The 12948-nt window shown below is 40.4% G+C and overlaps 2 protein-coding genes across 2 annotated transcripts in view; one reads left to right on the top strand and one right to left on the bottom strand.

Moving 5' to 3' along the window:
- The window catches only part of IFIH1 (interferon induced with helicase C domain 1), a 52431-nt gene extending 45570 nt beyond the window's left edge, over window positions 1-6861 (bottom strand). Inside the window, exon 1 of the mRNA XM_032755559.2 lies at window positions 5800-6861. Coding sequence (XP_032611450.1) covers window positions 5800-6252 — 453 coding nt within the window. The 5' untranslated portion in view covers window positions 6253-6861. The remainder of the gene's footprint in view (window positions 1-5799) is intronic.
- A 218-nt stretch (window positions 6862-7079) lies between these two features.
- Window positions 7080-12948, top strand: part of GCA (grancalcin) — a 39982-nt gene continuing 34113 nt past the window's right edge. Inside the window, exon 1 of the mRNA XM_058441620.1 lies at window positions 7080-7184. Within this exon, the coding sequence (XP_058297603.1) occupies window positions 7080-7184 (105 nt within the window). The remainder of the gene's footprint in view (window positions 7185-12948) is intronic.

Here is a 12948-nt window from a genome sequence, read left to right as displayed (position 1 = left end):
AAACACCCCTAAAAGATTATGATTTATTTTGTCTATGTTAGGAACTCAGATATTAAAGAAAAAGTAAAGCATCTCATGCGATTCTATCAACCTCCCAGACAAGAAATATTGACTTTGATATTATCAAAAGTCTTTTTCAACATTTGCCAGTCTTCCACATGTATAATTTGGATTGTTTAGTTGTTTCCTACAAATTTATGTATTTTCTAGTTATATAAATATATTCCATAACCTTTTATGTCAGAAATTTGTTAATATTTTTGGAACAATGTCGGAACTAATTCAGTGTTAGAATTATTATGGATGATTGGGAAGAGTCATCGTTACAAACACCTCAGCTGCACAAGCACATACAGCATGGTCTCTGCCCAAGGGATATTTCCATCTTAGCATCTAGTAGCTAAGCATGCTGTTCTAAGGGACTTAACCCAGCAGCCCAGAAATAGGTACCAATATTAACTCATTTACAGATCAGAAATCCGAGGCACAGAGATGTTTAGGTACCTCTCTGAGGTCACAAAGTCAGGAAGTGGCAGAAGTAGAATTTGATCCCAGGCAATTGAATTTAGAGGCTGAATCCTGCCTTCTTAAACTATAATTACAGCTTATAATTTTCTCCAATTTTAAGTTCATTTTCTGGCAAGAAGTGGTTAAAAATAACTATTTGAACTCAGTAAATTTCAAGTGAATTCAGTCCATGTCACCCACAACATTTTCTAAGCAGATTTTTGCTCATTTTTTTACCATTTTTTTCTAACTCTCTTAGTCTCCTAATGGAAATTCTTTGGCTTCCTGGTGTTGTAACATCTTTATTATCATCTGCTAATTTAACAAGTAATTGCTATAGATGTAAATAAGACTGGTTTCAGTGCCTTCTTTAACGCAGCCATTCTCATATTTTATTACCCCATCCTTTAATCAGCTTTAAATATATTTGACTGAAGCAATCAGGAAGGATTTCCTTAAAAAGAACCAGTGAGGCAACAAATACTGTTATTAAAAATGCCTAGGCATATTCTACCCACAAAATTTTCTTCAACCACTATTCTATTAAGTTGACTTTTACTGTGGAATCATATTTGTGAAGCTTTCTTTGCCGTTATTGAGTCCAAGCATATAAGGATCATGATGTCATTATTTCCTAAACATATTCTTACAATTTGAATTTGGAACTACATATATCTGTGCAATTTTAGCAGCCTCATCAAGATGCTGAATTTTTAAGAAATCTTCTCAGTTTTGGTGCTGGAAAGTACATCAACTCCCTTTGAAGCAATTATATAATTTTAAAAATTTAATCTGTTCTCCTAAAACATTGTAAAGATATTAGATCCCAATATGTAAACACAATTACAGAAATTCGTGGGAGGTGAATATTTAGATTTGAGACTGCAACAAGTCATAAAACAATTCTCACCCATGCCCCTCCCCCACTCAAAGTTTTCTCTATGAAGTTAAAAGTGGATGGATGTTTTCACTGTGTAGTCTATTAATATATTGTTAACTAATTTATGAAATATGAAATAAAATTAATTTTGGGATAATAAAACTCAATGCTTTCATATTCTCAATTCTTTGATATGTTTTTTCTTTCCAACAGAAATCAGTGAAGAAACCAATGACATTTCCATAAAGCACTGGCTTACCAACACAATTGTACAGTTTAATGAAAATGTTTTCTTCCCTTCATAATAATCCTAGATAGCTGTTTAAATATAATGGTGATTTTTTTAACCCAGCAGAGTTCAACTCTCAGATAAAAGTAAATCAGGAAGCAAAAACTGTATGTTAAAAATAAAGAATTTTAAAGAACCAGTTTCCCACAAAAAGTTAATGTCTTAACCCAGTGAATATTTATTGTCACATTGACATAGCTAATTTCTTATTCATACTTTTTTTTTGCAAATGAAATTCTTATCCTTCCTAATTTGCCAGACAATACAATGTTCTTGGGGAGATTGACTTGGGTACTCAACTTCACGTTGGGAGAACTGGACTGTTTTTAGCTGGACTAGTCATGGCATCTCTGGTTCTCCTGTGTAAATGGAAGGTGTGTGGAGTCTCCAGGACTACAGATGCATTGTGTTCTGAACCGGCCAGGGATGAAACATGCGCCTCTCTTTAGCTGTTCAGCTTAATTATTAAGACACTATGGAAATGTTTATATGATCACTTTCGTTCCCAGAGTTCATGACTGCCTAAACTGATGAGTGTGCCAAGTTGTAACTTAGTTATAACTAAGTTGTAACAGTGCCAGGTTGTAACTTAGCATCCTAAAAGAGGAACAAGGCAGTACAGGGGTACCCCCTTACCATTAAGGATAGCTTTATTATAATGATTGATAAAATGGCATATATTTATTGCTGAAACTCTAGTATTTAGAATAGTCCCTTGTATACAGTAGACATTCTTCTTTCTTTCCCTTTCTTTCTTTCTTTTTTTTCTTTCTTTCTTTCTTTTTTGTTTTTGACACAGAGTCTTGCTCTGTCGCCCAGGCTGGAGGGCAGTGGCGCCATCTCGGTTCACTGCATGTTCCGCCTCCCGGGTTCACGCCATTCTCCTGCCTCAGCCTCCCGAGTAGCTGGGACTACAGGTGCCCACCACCACACCTGGCTAATTTTTTTGTATTTTTAGTAGAGACGGAGTTTTACCATGTTAGCCAGGATGGTTTCGATCTCCTGACCTCGTGATCTGCCTGCCTCGGCCTCCCAAAGTGCTGGGATTACAGGCGTGAGCCACCGTGCCTGGCCTACAGTAGACATTTTTTTATCAACACTAATTGACACTACAACACAACTTCACAAAAGGACGAAACAGTCTCTATGTTTTTCTCCTATCTTTTCACCACTAGCCTGGCATCTGGCACAAAGATGCCACTAAATAAATTCAAACTGAATGAATGAATGAATGAATGAATAAGTTTTTGGGTACTTGCTGGACACAAACCTATGTCCAAAGTCATTTTCAGAAGGCCTGCTGTAATCAAGGGCAGGGGCTAGGAAATGGGGTGGGAATCCTAAATCAAAATAATAGATCAAGTAGAAAATGTCTATGGGGAAACAGAAAAAGAATGAAAATATAAGACCATTTTATAGAAGTCTTGATTACTTAGTTAAATGCTATTTTAAGCCTTCAAAAAAGCAAATTTGGAAATCTTATTTTCATCATTCATCCATTCTGTAACGCTTGGCAACATAATTCAATACGTCATGTGTTTTCAGCGCTTATTGCAGACACTTTCAGAAATAAATTCAATCAGTCTATCAATCAAGTAATCAATGCTTATTAAATACCAACCCCATACCTAATCCTGGTTAGGTTCTGGGATGAAAGAGGTAATTTCTTTTTCAAATCAGTATAATCTAGGGACTTTAAGAAGTGTATCTCAATTGCGACATGGGGAATTTACCTCAATCTCTCAAACTTAAATTTACAAGGAAATGTAACCAGATGAATGGTAACAAAAGTCAACACCATTATCATATCAAATAGCTCTGATTTATAAGCTTTTTCATAAACACTATTTCTGATTTGATGTTGACTAAAATACTGTGAGAAATTTTATGATGTCCATTTTCATGGGTAAATGTAGTATCAGGGAACTTAAATAATTTGGCCCAAAGTAACACATATAGTAAGAAGCCAAGATGGACCTCAAATCCATGTGTTCCCCTTCTACAGTCTTATCATACCTTGCCGCTGTAAAATAAACATTCTTCAATGACCACCACTTCAATATAGATTATTCTTCCAAACATAATGCTTCCTTCTCATTGTCCACCATATCTTAGTTTTGGAACTGATAATACATGTAAAATGATGCACACAGAAATTATTCCAGACTCTCACAGAGATACTATTGCTTCCTAGAGAGCCTCAAATTTATAGCTGCTCAGTCTTTTGGGGCCTCCTTTGAAATGTGAATCAGAGGGAGAATTTGGGTTGCTTTGGCCTTAACTGCTACCAGTACACAAAAGTCCCTTTACTCTATATCTTCTTTGTGTCAAATCCCTTGCATTACTGCTAGCTGCCTCCAAGCTTGCCAGAATCAAGAACTTGGATAAAATCTAGCTGGCGGAAATTCAATCCAGGCAAGACAAAAGTGATGCTGATAGGCAGAAGTATTTAGAGTAAATAGGGAGAAGTGCTGTTTCGCTGGCAATCGGGACATCATACCCACCAAACATAAACAGCTTTGTGGTGTTACTGGACTCTGTTGCTTCTGGACTTCTAACAGCTACTGTGGCTGGAAATGCCATCTTCCATCTCCAGCTGGCTTGAAGGCTGCATACTTTCTTCCAAATTAAGATTCTGCCACAGTGATGTACACATTTGTCATATCCAGCTGGACTACTATAATGCGTTCTAGCTGGTTCTCAATACACAAAATGACATAAACATTACAGACAACAGTGAAAAGTAATTTACTTGTTGGGAAAACTGGCCATCAAAATTAGATGCATGTTTGGGTCTTTGGACAGGCCCTATGTCTGTCAAGTCTACAAAAGATCACTAACTTTATTCACTAAAGACTAAATTGCATAATAGGCTATAGCAAATCAATCAAAGGCCTGAAGTTTGTATGAATATACAAACAATGGATGGACCAAAAAGAGAGAGAGAAAAAAAAACGTGAAAATCATAGAGCGGTGTAGACAAAGCCTTTGACTTTTAGTCATGGCTTTATTTGTCTACATGTCTTCCAAAACAAGATTTTTGACTTACGAGCCTGAGTAAGTCAGATTCAAACAGGTCAGCATTTATACACGTCGCAGTACATCTTCACTTATCAAAAAACAATTCATATGACATTCAATGTAAAGTCATCAGTAAAATTCGCCCTGTCAAGATGCTACCTTAAGAAAAATCGAGTTTCTTCACTAACATGAAAAACTGAAACTAGCAACACATTCTTTCAATGAATTGTTTCTAAATTTTGATTCTCAGATAATGTTGAAACTTTGATTAAAGAAAGAGGAAAGGGTGTGTGTGTGTGTGTTTGATTGCAATTTACCCATTTGGGCTAAGACTAAATGGCACAATGTGTAATGTAGTGCAAAGACTGGAAAACTTTTTCTCTAAAATGCCAGTTAATAAATATTTTCGGCTTTAAGGGCACACAGTCTCCATCCAATTGCCTTTGGAGTAGAAAAGCAGCCACAAACAATATGTAAACAAACGAGCATGACTGTGTTCCAATAAAACTTTATGAACACTGAAAATTAAAAATTGAAAAATCTAAAGACCATTCTTAGCCTGTGGGCCTGAAAAAAAAAACAGTAGCAGGCTGGATTTAGCCTGTGGGCCATAGTTTACTGACCCCTGCTCCATGGAACGACATTAAATAAGAAAAACATTCAACACTATCACGAGCTAAATTCTTAGCTCTGCCACTGTTTTTCCTGGGAGACCTTGGACAAATTATTTAACCTGCCTCGGGTTTCTCATCTGTAAAATGGAGTTAATAACATTAGGAGCTTCAGCGGGTTACTCTGAACATGAACTGTAGTAATACATTTTGAAAATGATACCAACTGCACATAGTAAGTGTTCAATAAATGTTACCTGTTAATATACATTACGATTCTAAAGTTAACTCCTTTTTACTTCAGTGAAAAGAAAGTTCTTTTGTGTTTAAATTTTCAAAACTGTCTTAAAGTGCCTAGATGTTGTCTTCTCAAAGGAAGAAACCAGATTTACTCAAAGATGTCAAGCACATTTGGAATGGGGCAAACGCACAAGGAAGCCTGCTTTGCAAAATCTGCCTAAAAGGCTAGCTCCATCTGAACAGACACCTACCCGGTTTCTGTCTTCAATTGTCAACAGTTCCTCCTCCATGCACTTATCCAAGACGTCTCTAACTAGAAGCTTGTCCACCAGAGTGGGCTGCAGGAGGTTCAGCAGTTGGAGACATTCATCATGAGCGTTCTCAAACGATGGAGAGGGCAAGTCTGTGAGCTCAGGGTTCACGTAGCGGGCGGCCAGAGGGCTGCCCGTTCTCCGGAGGGCCTCCAAGAATTCCCCAGTCCAACCAATGTGCCAGACTCCCTTCTCCAAGGTGCTCAGCAGCAGTTCAACTGCCTGCATGTTCCCGGAGGTGGCGACCGTCCTCTGAATCTGCTCCTTCACCTCTGCAGGCAGAAAGGTCAGGTAATCCAACACAGGCTCCACCTGGATGTACATTTTCACTCTGGCCCTGAAGCACGAGATGAGATAGCGGAAAATCTCGTCTGTGGAGTACCCATTCGACATCTTTCTTTCTCAGAGAAGGGAGAGGGTTCTCCTAAGCAGATGGTGCTGTTCTCTGCGGGACAGGTGAGATGTGCGTGCCGCTGTCCGCTGCCCACTTGGAGAAGCAGGGTCTACCGCTCTGTGCCTGACAACGACGAGGTTGCCCACAGGGTTCTCCGGCCGGCGCGCAGGGCTGCAGTCTCACCTGGGCAGATGGGCAGGCGGGCAGGTGGGCAGCGGGGAGGCGCGCGGGGCCGCGGCAGGCAGGTGAGGCCGGCGGGCGCGGCACTTTGGACTCTGCGGGGTGCGCCTGGGGTCCCGGACCAGGGCGATCCGGCTGCACACTCGGGTAGGAGCTTTGAGTCCAGCTTTCTGTCAGGCAGTTCTTATAGAGTTTGCCTGACTTTAGTTTCTGTTTCGATTCTCTTCTCAGGACTTTGTAAACGTAATCTGCCCGGCGGGGAGGGAGTTTCCTCAGGGAGACGCCACCTTTTGGTAGGGGCGGGTGAAGAGAGGAGGCCTTTGGTCAAGGACACCGCGGGAAACAGAAAAGGAAAGCGAATTCTCTCTGACACCAAGACCAACGCTCTAGCAAAGCTCCTCCGGCGGGTATTTTGTTTTCCCAGCGGGTTCTGCCTTAACAATCAGGTCCTTTGTAAGCCAAAATGTGCAGGGCATAAAAGCATGTGGTTTGGGACTTTCCAATGGGGAAGTGAACAGAAACTGCCACAGACCCGGACGTGAATAGGGCGTTACCCTCTGCTGGTGAATGCAGGCAGGCCTGGCTGAGGGTGGTGAGACTGCAAGGGACAGGTGAGAGATGAAGCTCAGAAGACATCTTTCCAGAGATGTGGAGAAGCCAGGAGGAAGTCCTTCCTAAAATAAACCTGACCTCTCGTGGGTTCCCAAACACTAACTTGTTTCCCTGGGAATTTGGAGGTGGGTATGAAGAAGTGAGTAACAATAAACAGTTAACTTTACTGCCTCATATTTGGATTGCTGGTATTTATGCAGCTTTGACCAGGACCTGGTAACAGATGTGGATGGACTTGAACCAACAACTCAGCTTAGAAGGAAGCCAAGACTGAAGGTTTCCTAGATCCCAGCTTGTAAGTTCCCTATATTCTTTAATATACAACTTTCCTTTAATAAAACAAAACAAAAAAATCCCCCAACAACTTATTTTTGATGTAGCTGCCATTCTTTTCTTGGATTCAATACAGCAAGTTTTGGCTGGAGCAGCTAGGAACTTAATTAGCAACTAATGTACCAACTTGTAGTAAACATCAACATTTGTCTATGTCATGAGAGAAAAAAAACATATTCACACTGAAAAATGGCAGCTTCATTTTAGTACAGAAGCCACATAAATGTGAGTCCTTAAGGTTACTACTCATTCTGAAGGCATTCTGTAGCCACATGTGACTGTGGGTGGTAGGCACATACACATCATAACTAGAACCTCATGGTCCAGAATTATATAAAGGATGGAGAGATCATTTAGCTTATCAAAGAGACATATTTAGGAAAAATAATCTGTTAGCAAAGTACATTCAATAAAGTCTACGTAGGCCAGGAAAACCTGATAGTGCTTTGAACTGGATAATAGAAGTACAGAGTCTTGGTGAGTGTTTACTAGGGGCATACAAAATATCCAAATGAGCACTTTATGGTAACGTGTCTTATTTTATTCTCTAATTATCTTATGTAGCAAGCCTTTTTCTACCCCTGAAGGATTGTAAGCTGCTTGAAGAAGGGGTATATTTACATAGTATCTAGTACACTACTCACAACTAGTTTGCCCTTGATGACATCTCTCCTGGGAGTTGTATTTGAGTTGACCATAGCGGCTGGCATAATGTCAAATACGCTCAAAGTTGAAGTAAATGAAACCTTGGGCTTGCAGGTAGGCCTGATTTATACTGTTCTTTTCTGTTTCTTCACAGAACCCTACTCATTTTTCACTTAATTTTGGGAGTTGACCTTGTACCCAGATAGAGGATAATCCAATTAGATGTTTCTACAAAAGCACTCAAATTATTAATTTTAAGTATTGGGTCTATGAAAATATCTTTCAAGGCTATTGCAAAAACATACCCCTATCCCCCAGCTGCCAGTAGGTTTTATTCAACATGTTAAAGCACAAACTAACAAACCAAAAAACATTCTTTTTCCTGGCACTTATCCTTCTGTTTCTTGGTTTCAAACATGGGGGAATGAGAAGGGGTTGCTGACTGAATGTGGGGAACCAGTTAATGTTATTTTCTTCATACCACTTCGTTGTTGCTCTGGAAGAGAAAGGATCAAATGTTTGTTATTTGACCTTTTGTCAAATAACAAACATTTAAACCAAAGATATTTAAATATTTGGCATTCAAATTATATCATTCATTATATCATCCAGTCATTTAAAATGTTTATTAAGTATCTATTACATGAGCAGCACTGATCTAGGTGCAGTTAATAAAATTAACAAAGTTCCTACTTTTATGGAGTTCACATTCTAATGGGAGTGGGAAGATAGACGGTAAGTAATGACTAAAAAATATGCAATGTGCCAGGTGAGGATAAATGCCATGAAGATCATGGTAAATCCAGTTAATAATGTATATTACAGTTTCACAGGTTGATTTCCCAAATAGTCATCCTCATCTAACCCTATTAGCATCACATAATACCCAACAATAACAATTCATATTTTGTCACAAGTAGGAGTCACTCTGCTGGATGAGGTCTGAGTGATGAGGATTAGGCGTGGGTGGAAGGGACTTCTTTTTTAGGAATCTCCCATAGTCTTGATAGGACCCTTTTTGGAGAAAGGAGGTTAAGGAAACAAAAGCCAAGACACAATCTCTGACAATGTATCCTTTTTCATCTATATTTTTTTGCATCATGATTTAGTTTATTTTCTGTTTTTCACTTGAGTAATTAATTGTTTTCCTCTGTCAAGTTTCTTCTACTAGGTTTCATTTTAATCCTCTTCACCAGTTCCCAAATGTAAGTTTCTTTTTCCTTTCTCTTTTGAGGTAGGAGATCCTGCTGAACTATGTATTTTCCCATTGTTATGCAACTTTTCATTTGAGTTTTTAAAAAGTAGTAGCAATATGAGCTGCCACTACAATTTAACGGCCATGCATAGCAGTAATATCTTTTTCAAAGAAAATGACAATAATTTTAATTTAGTGAGAAACCCTGGAACTGTTGTTCTGTTCCTTTACTTGTTTGCTCATTTGTATCAATAATGAGCCTGCTTTGTGTAATTTAAAGTGTTAGATGCTCTTAACCTGGCAGTGTGGGGTATGGTTAAGCACAGAGACTCTGAGTTCAAGCTGTCTGGGTTCACATCTCAATACTATTTCTTAATTGCTGTGCTTTGAAAAATCACCTCAAATACATCAGTTGTAAAATGGAAAGATTCTGGTATCATGTCATAAGTTTTTTCTAAGGATAGACTGTAACACACTAGCACCAGCCTGGCATGTTTATGTGCCCAATATGTGACTCCAGCCCACTATGCTTATATAAAAAATAAAGAAGAGATGGTGCAGTGCTAGTCTTCAAAGAATGCACAATTTATAAAGCAAAAATTTAGTTACATATATATATATATTCATACATATAAACACTATATAATAGCTAGCCATTTAACTGAGACTTTAAGCAAGACTTTCAGCCATTTAACTGAAACTGATAGGCTGACTTAGCAGGAAAGTTTATTAAAAGGATACTGTCATAGCTTTTTATTTCAAAAGTAGTAGTAAGCCTAAAATAGGAAAAAAAATATGGCTAAGATCACTAAATCTTGATAATTTCCTAATCACTTTCACCAATTCAATTAAAATTCTGGTTTTAAGTTTTCACATATAAAAACTTTTCTACATAGCAGTTTTGGCAAAAAATGAAAGTCACATATCAATAGATAAGTTTTGGAACATTCATTTTTCAAGTACTCCTTCCATAGCTTAAAGTCTTTTCAAAAAACAGTTACCTGCAAATGTTTTTGCTAAAACAGTACTTTTACCTCAAAGGCTAGATTGTAATTGTTTTATTTTAAAATAAATGCTTAAGAGCAAACTACAGTCAAATGTAACTAGACTACCATTGTCTTTATCTTGCAATCATGGTTGACATTTAGCTAGCAGTGAGGTTTGGGTTAGATATCCCAGTCTGTGTCCATTTTGATTGGGGAGCGGCTATTCTAATTGCTTGATACCCATCCCATAGAAATTGTTAAATATTTTTATATCATTTCTGCTCATATTGAAATGGAAAAAGTTCCCTTGTCCCCCTCTCAGGGTGTGTGATGGGGTTGTGGCTCGCTTATTCAGTGCCCCACTGCTCAAACCTCTAGGGGAGCCTGCAGATGGGCAGGCTGTGAGGATCCGACCCACAGCAGTGTCTAGGGGTGGATGTTTACAGCTTCTGAAGCCTCAGTGGGCGTGTGTTACAGGGTGATCTTTTAGTTTTGCCGTCTATAGGTGGCTTGTGTTAACAAGCTCAGTTAGACCCTCTACATTGTCTCAAGGACAGAGGGCTTTCTGTATCCCAGGTTCTTGCCTTGGTATACTGGAAGAATCGGATCACACCTGGGCTTGGAGAATGAGTGCAAGCTTTTATTGAGTGGAGGTAGCTCAGGGGAAGTCAGAAGGGGATGGAGTGGAAAGGTTTTCCCCTGCAGTCAGGCCACTCAGCGGCCTGGGCTCCCCTCAACTGCCCCAACCAAACTCTGCGACGTTCTACTTCTTCCAGATGGTGGCCTGCCAGCATGCTGGTGCCTTTTGTTGTGTTCCTCTCAACGTTCAGCCGCCTATGTGTTTTTCTACTGATGTGCTCCTCTCGAGTCCAGCTGCCTCTGTGTCTGCCTGCTGGGGTCTTGGAGGTTTTTATAGGCACAGGATGGGGGCATGGCAGGCTACGGTAGTCTTGGGAAATACAACATTTGGCAGGAAATGCCTGTCCTCACTAAAGCTTCTGTTTCTTTCCTGCATTTCCTCTCTTTCCCGGGCTTCCCTGTCTCTATTATAAAAGACCAAGGTGTCCATTTTCACGAGGTCCTCTAATGTACTGTCTGCTCCCAGGGCCCATTTCTGCAACTTCCTCCTGATGTCAGGAGCTGCCTGAGTAATAAATTTATCCTTTAGGATTAGTTGCCCCTTGACTGAATCAGGAGATAGAGAGAGAGAGGTGTGTTTTACCACGGCCTCTCCAGGAATGCAGTGGGATTTTCATCAAATTCCTGTCCTACATAAGCCCTCCATTATGCACACCTGAAAGTGTATCCTCTTCCAGTTTCTCATCTCATCACTGGGATCCCATTTAGGGTCATCCATTGGTACTGCTTCTCTTCTGGTTGGATAATGTTTGCCCCCTTCCCTGACATTATATGTGATACAAAGCTCATCCCCAAATCTGTCTGCACTTGCTGAACGGTGTGTTTCTCAATGTCTGTCAGGGTCTGATTCAAAAGTAACATAACATCTCTCCTGGAAAGTTCAAATATTTAGGTCAAATTCCGGAAAGCCTCTATAGATCTATCAGGGTCATCTGAAAACTTGCCAAGGTCACCCTTCATTTGTGTTAAGTCCTGTATGAAGAAGGGGACCTGGACCTTACTGGGCCCAAATTCACTGGGCCTCTATTAGAGAGGCAAGAGTAAGACTGGGGTTTGTTTAGGGTGAGGATTTCTAGGAGGGGGCAAGTGAGAGGCTGAAGCTGGATGGGGAGGTCGGGGTGGACCCAGAGGAGCAGGGCTTGAGGGAGTTGGCGCCTCTGCTGGGGGTGCCTCTGAGACTCGTGTCTTTAATTTGCTGGGCTTGCCCCTTGCAGCCTTCCCTGAGACAGGAAACAGAAGGGTTGGATCAATCCTACATTGTCAGCAAAGGTCTGGATTGCCTTACAAGGTATAGAAAGCTTGCACATATGGGACCTCAGACCATCTGTCCTCAAGTCTACAGAAAAGTTCCAATTGCCAGATGGTATTGAAATGAATGGTCCCTTCCAGAGGCCAAGCCAGTCCTTCCTGTAAATCACAATTTGGCCAAACTTTTGTGCAGAGGGCTATGAGGCATTTTTCCTCCAGATTCTGAGGGTCAAAGTAGTCCCAATGATTCAGCATACACTCCAGAGGAGTATAAGCTGAGGGTGGTGAAGAGAACTGGTTGCCCATTCTGAAAGACAGGGAATAGAGGCATCCCTCACTTCCCTTCTTTCTTTTTTCTTTTCTTTTTTTTTTTTTTTGAGATGGAGTCTTGCTCTGTCACTCAGGCTGGAGTGCAATGGCATGATCTTGGTTCACTGTAGTCTCCACCTCCCGGGTTCCAGCAATTTTCCTGCCTCCACCTCCCAAGTAGCTGGGACTACAGGCAAGCCCCACCATGCCCAACTAATTTTTTGTATTTTTAGTAGACACGAGGTTTCACCATGTTGGCCAGGCTGGTCTCAAACTCCTGACCTCGGGTGATCTCGGCCTCCCAAAGTGCTGGGATTACAGGCATGAGCCACCACACCCGGCCTTCCTTTCCTTCTTTCAGCAAAAAACTCAGGGTATGATGGAGAGAGAAAGCAAGCGTCCTCCCTCCACTCTCCACCCCTTATCCCTGAGCCCCAGAGACCTTTGCAGGTGCCAGCCATAGGTACAAATGAGGTATTTACCCATGAGGTAGGGAAAACCTGGAGAATGGGAATTAACTGCCCTCACCTATGCCTCCCTTTCTCCTT

Source organism: Hylobates moloch, unplaced genomic scaffold (genome assembly GCF_009828535.3).
Source record: "Hylobates moloch isolate HMO894 unplaced genomic scaffold, HMol_V3 SCAFFOLD_1, whole genome shotgun sequence".
NCBI lineage: Eukaryota > Metazoa > Chordata > Mammalia > Primates > Hylobatidae > Hylobates > Hylobates moloch.
Note: the sequence above shows the minus strand (reverse complement) of the source record. Positions and strands in the feature narration are given on the sequence as shown.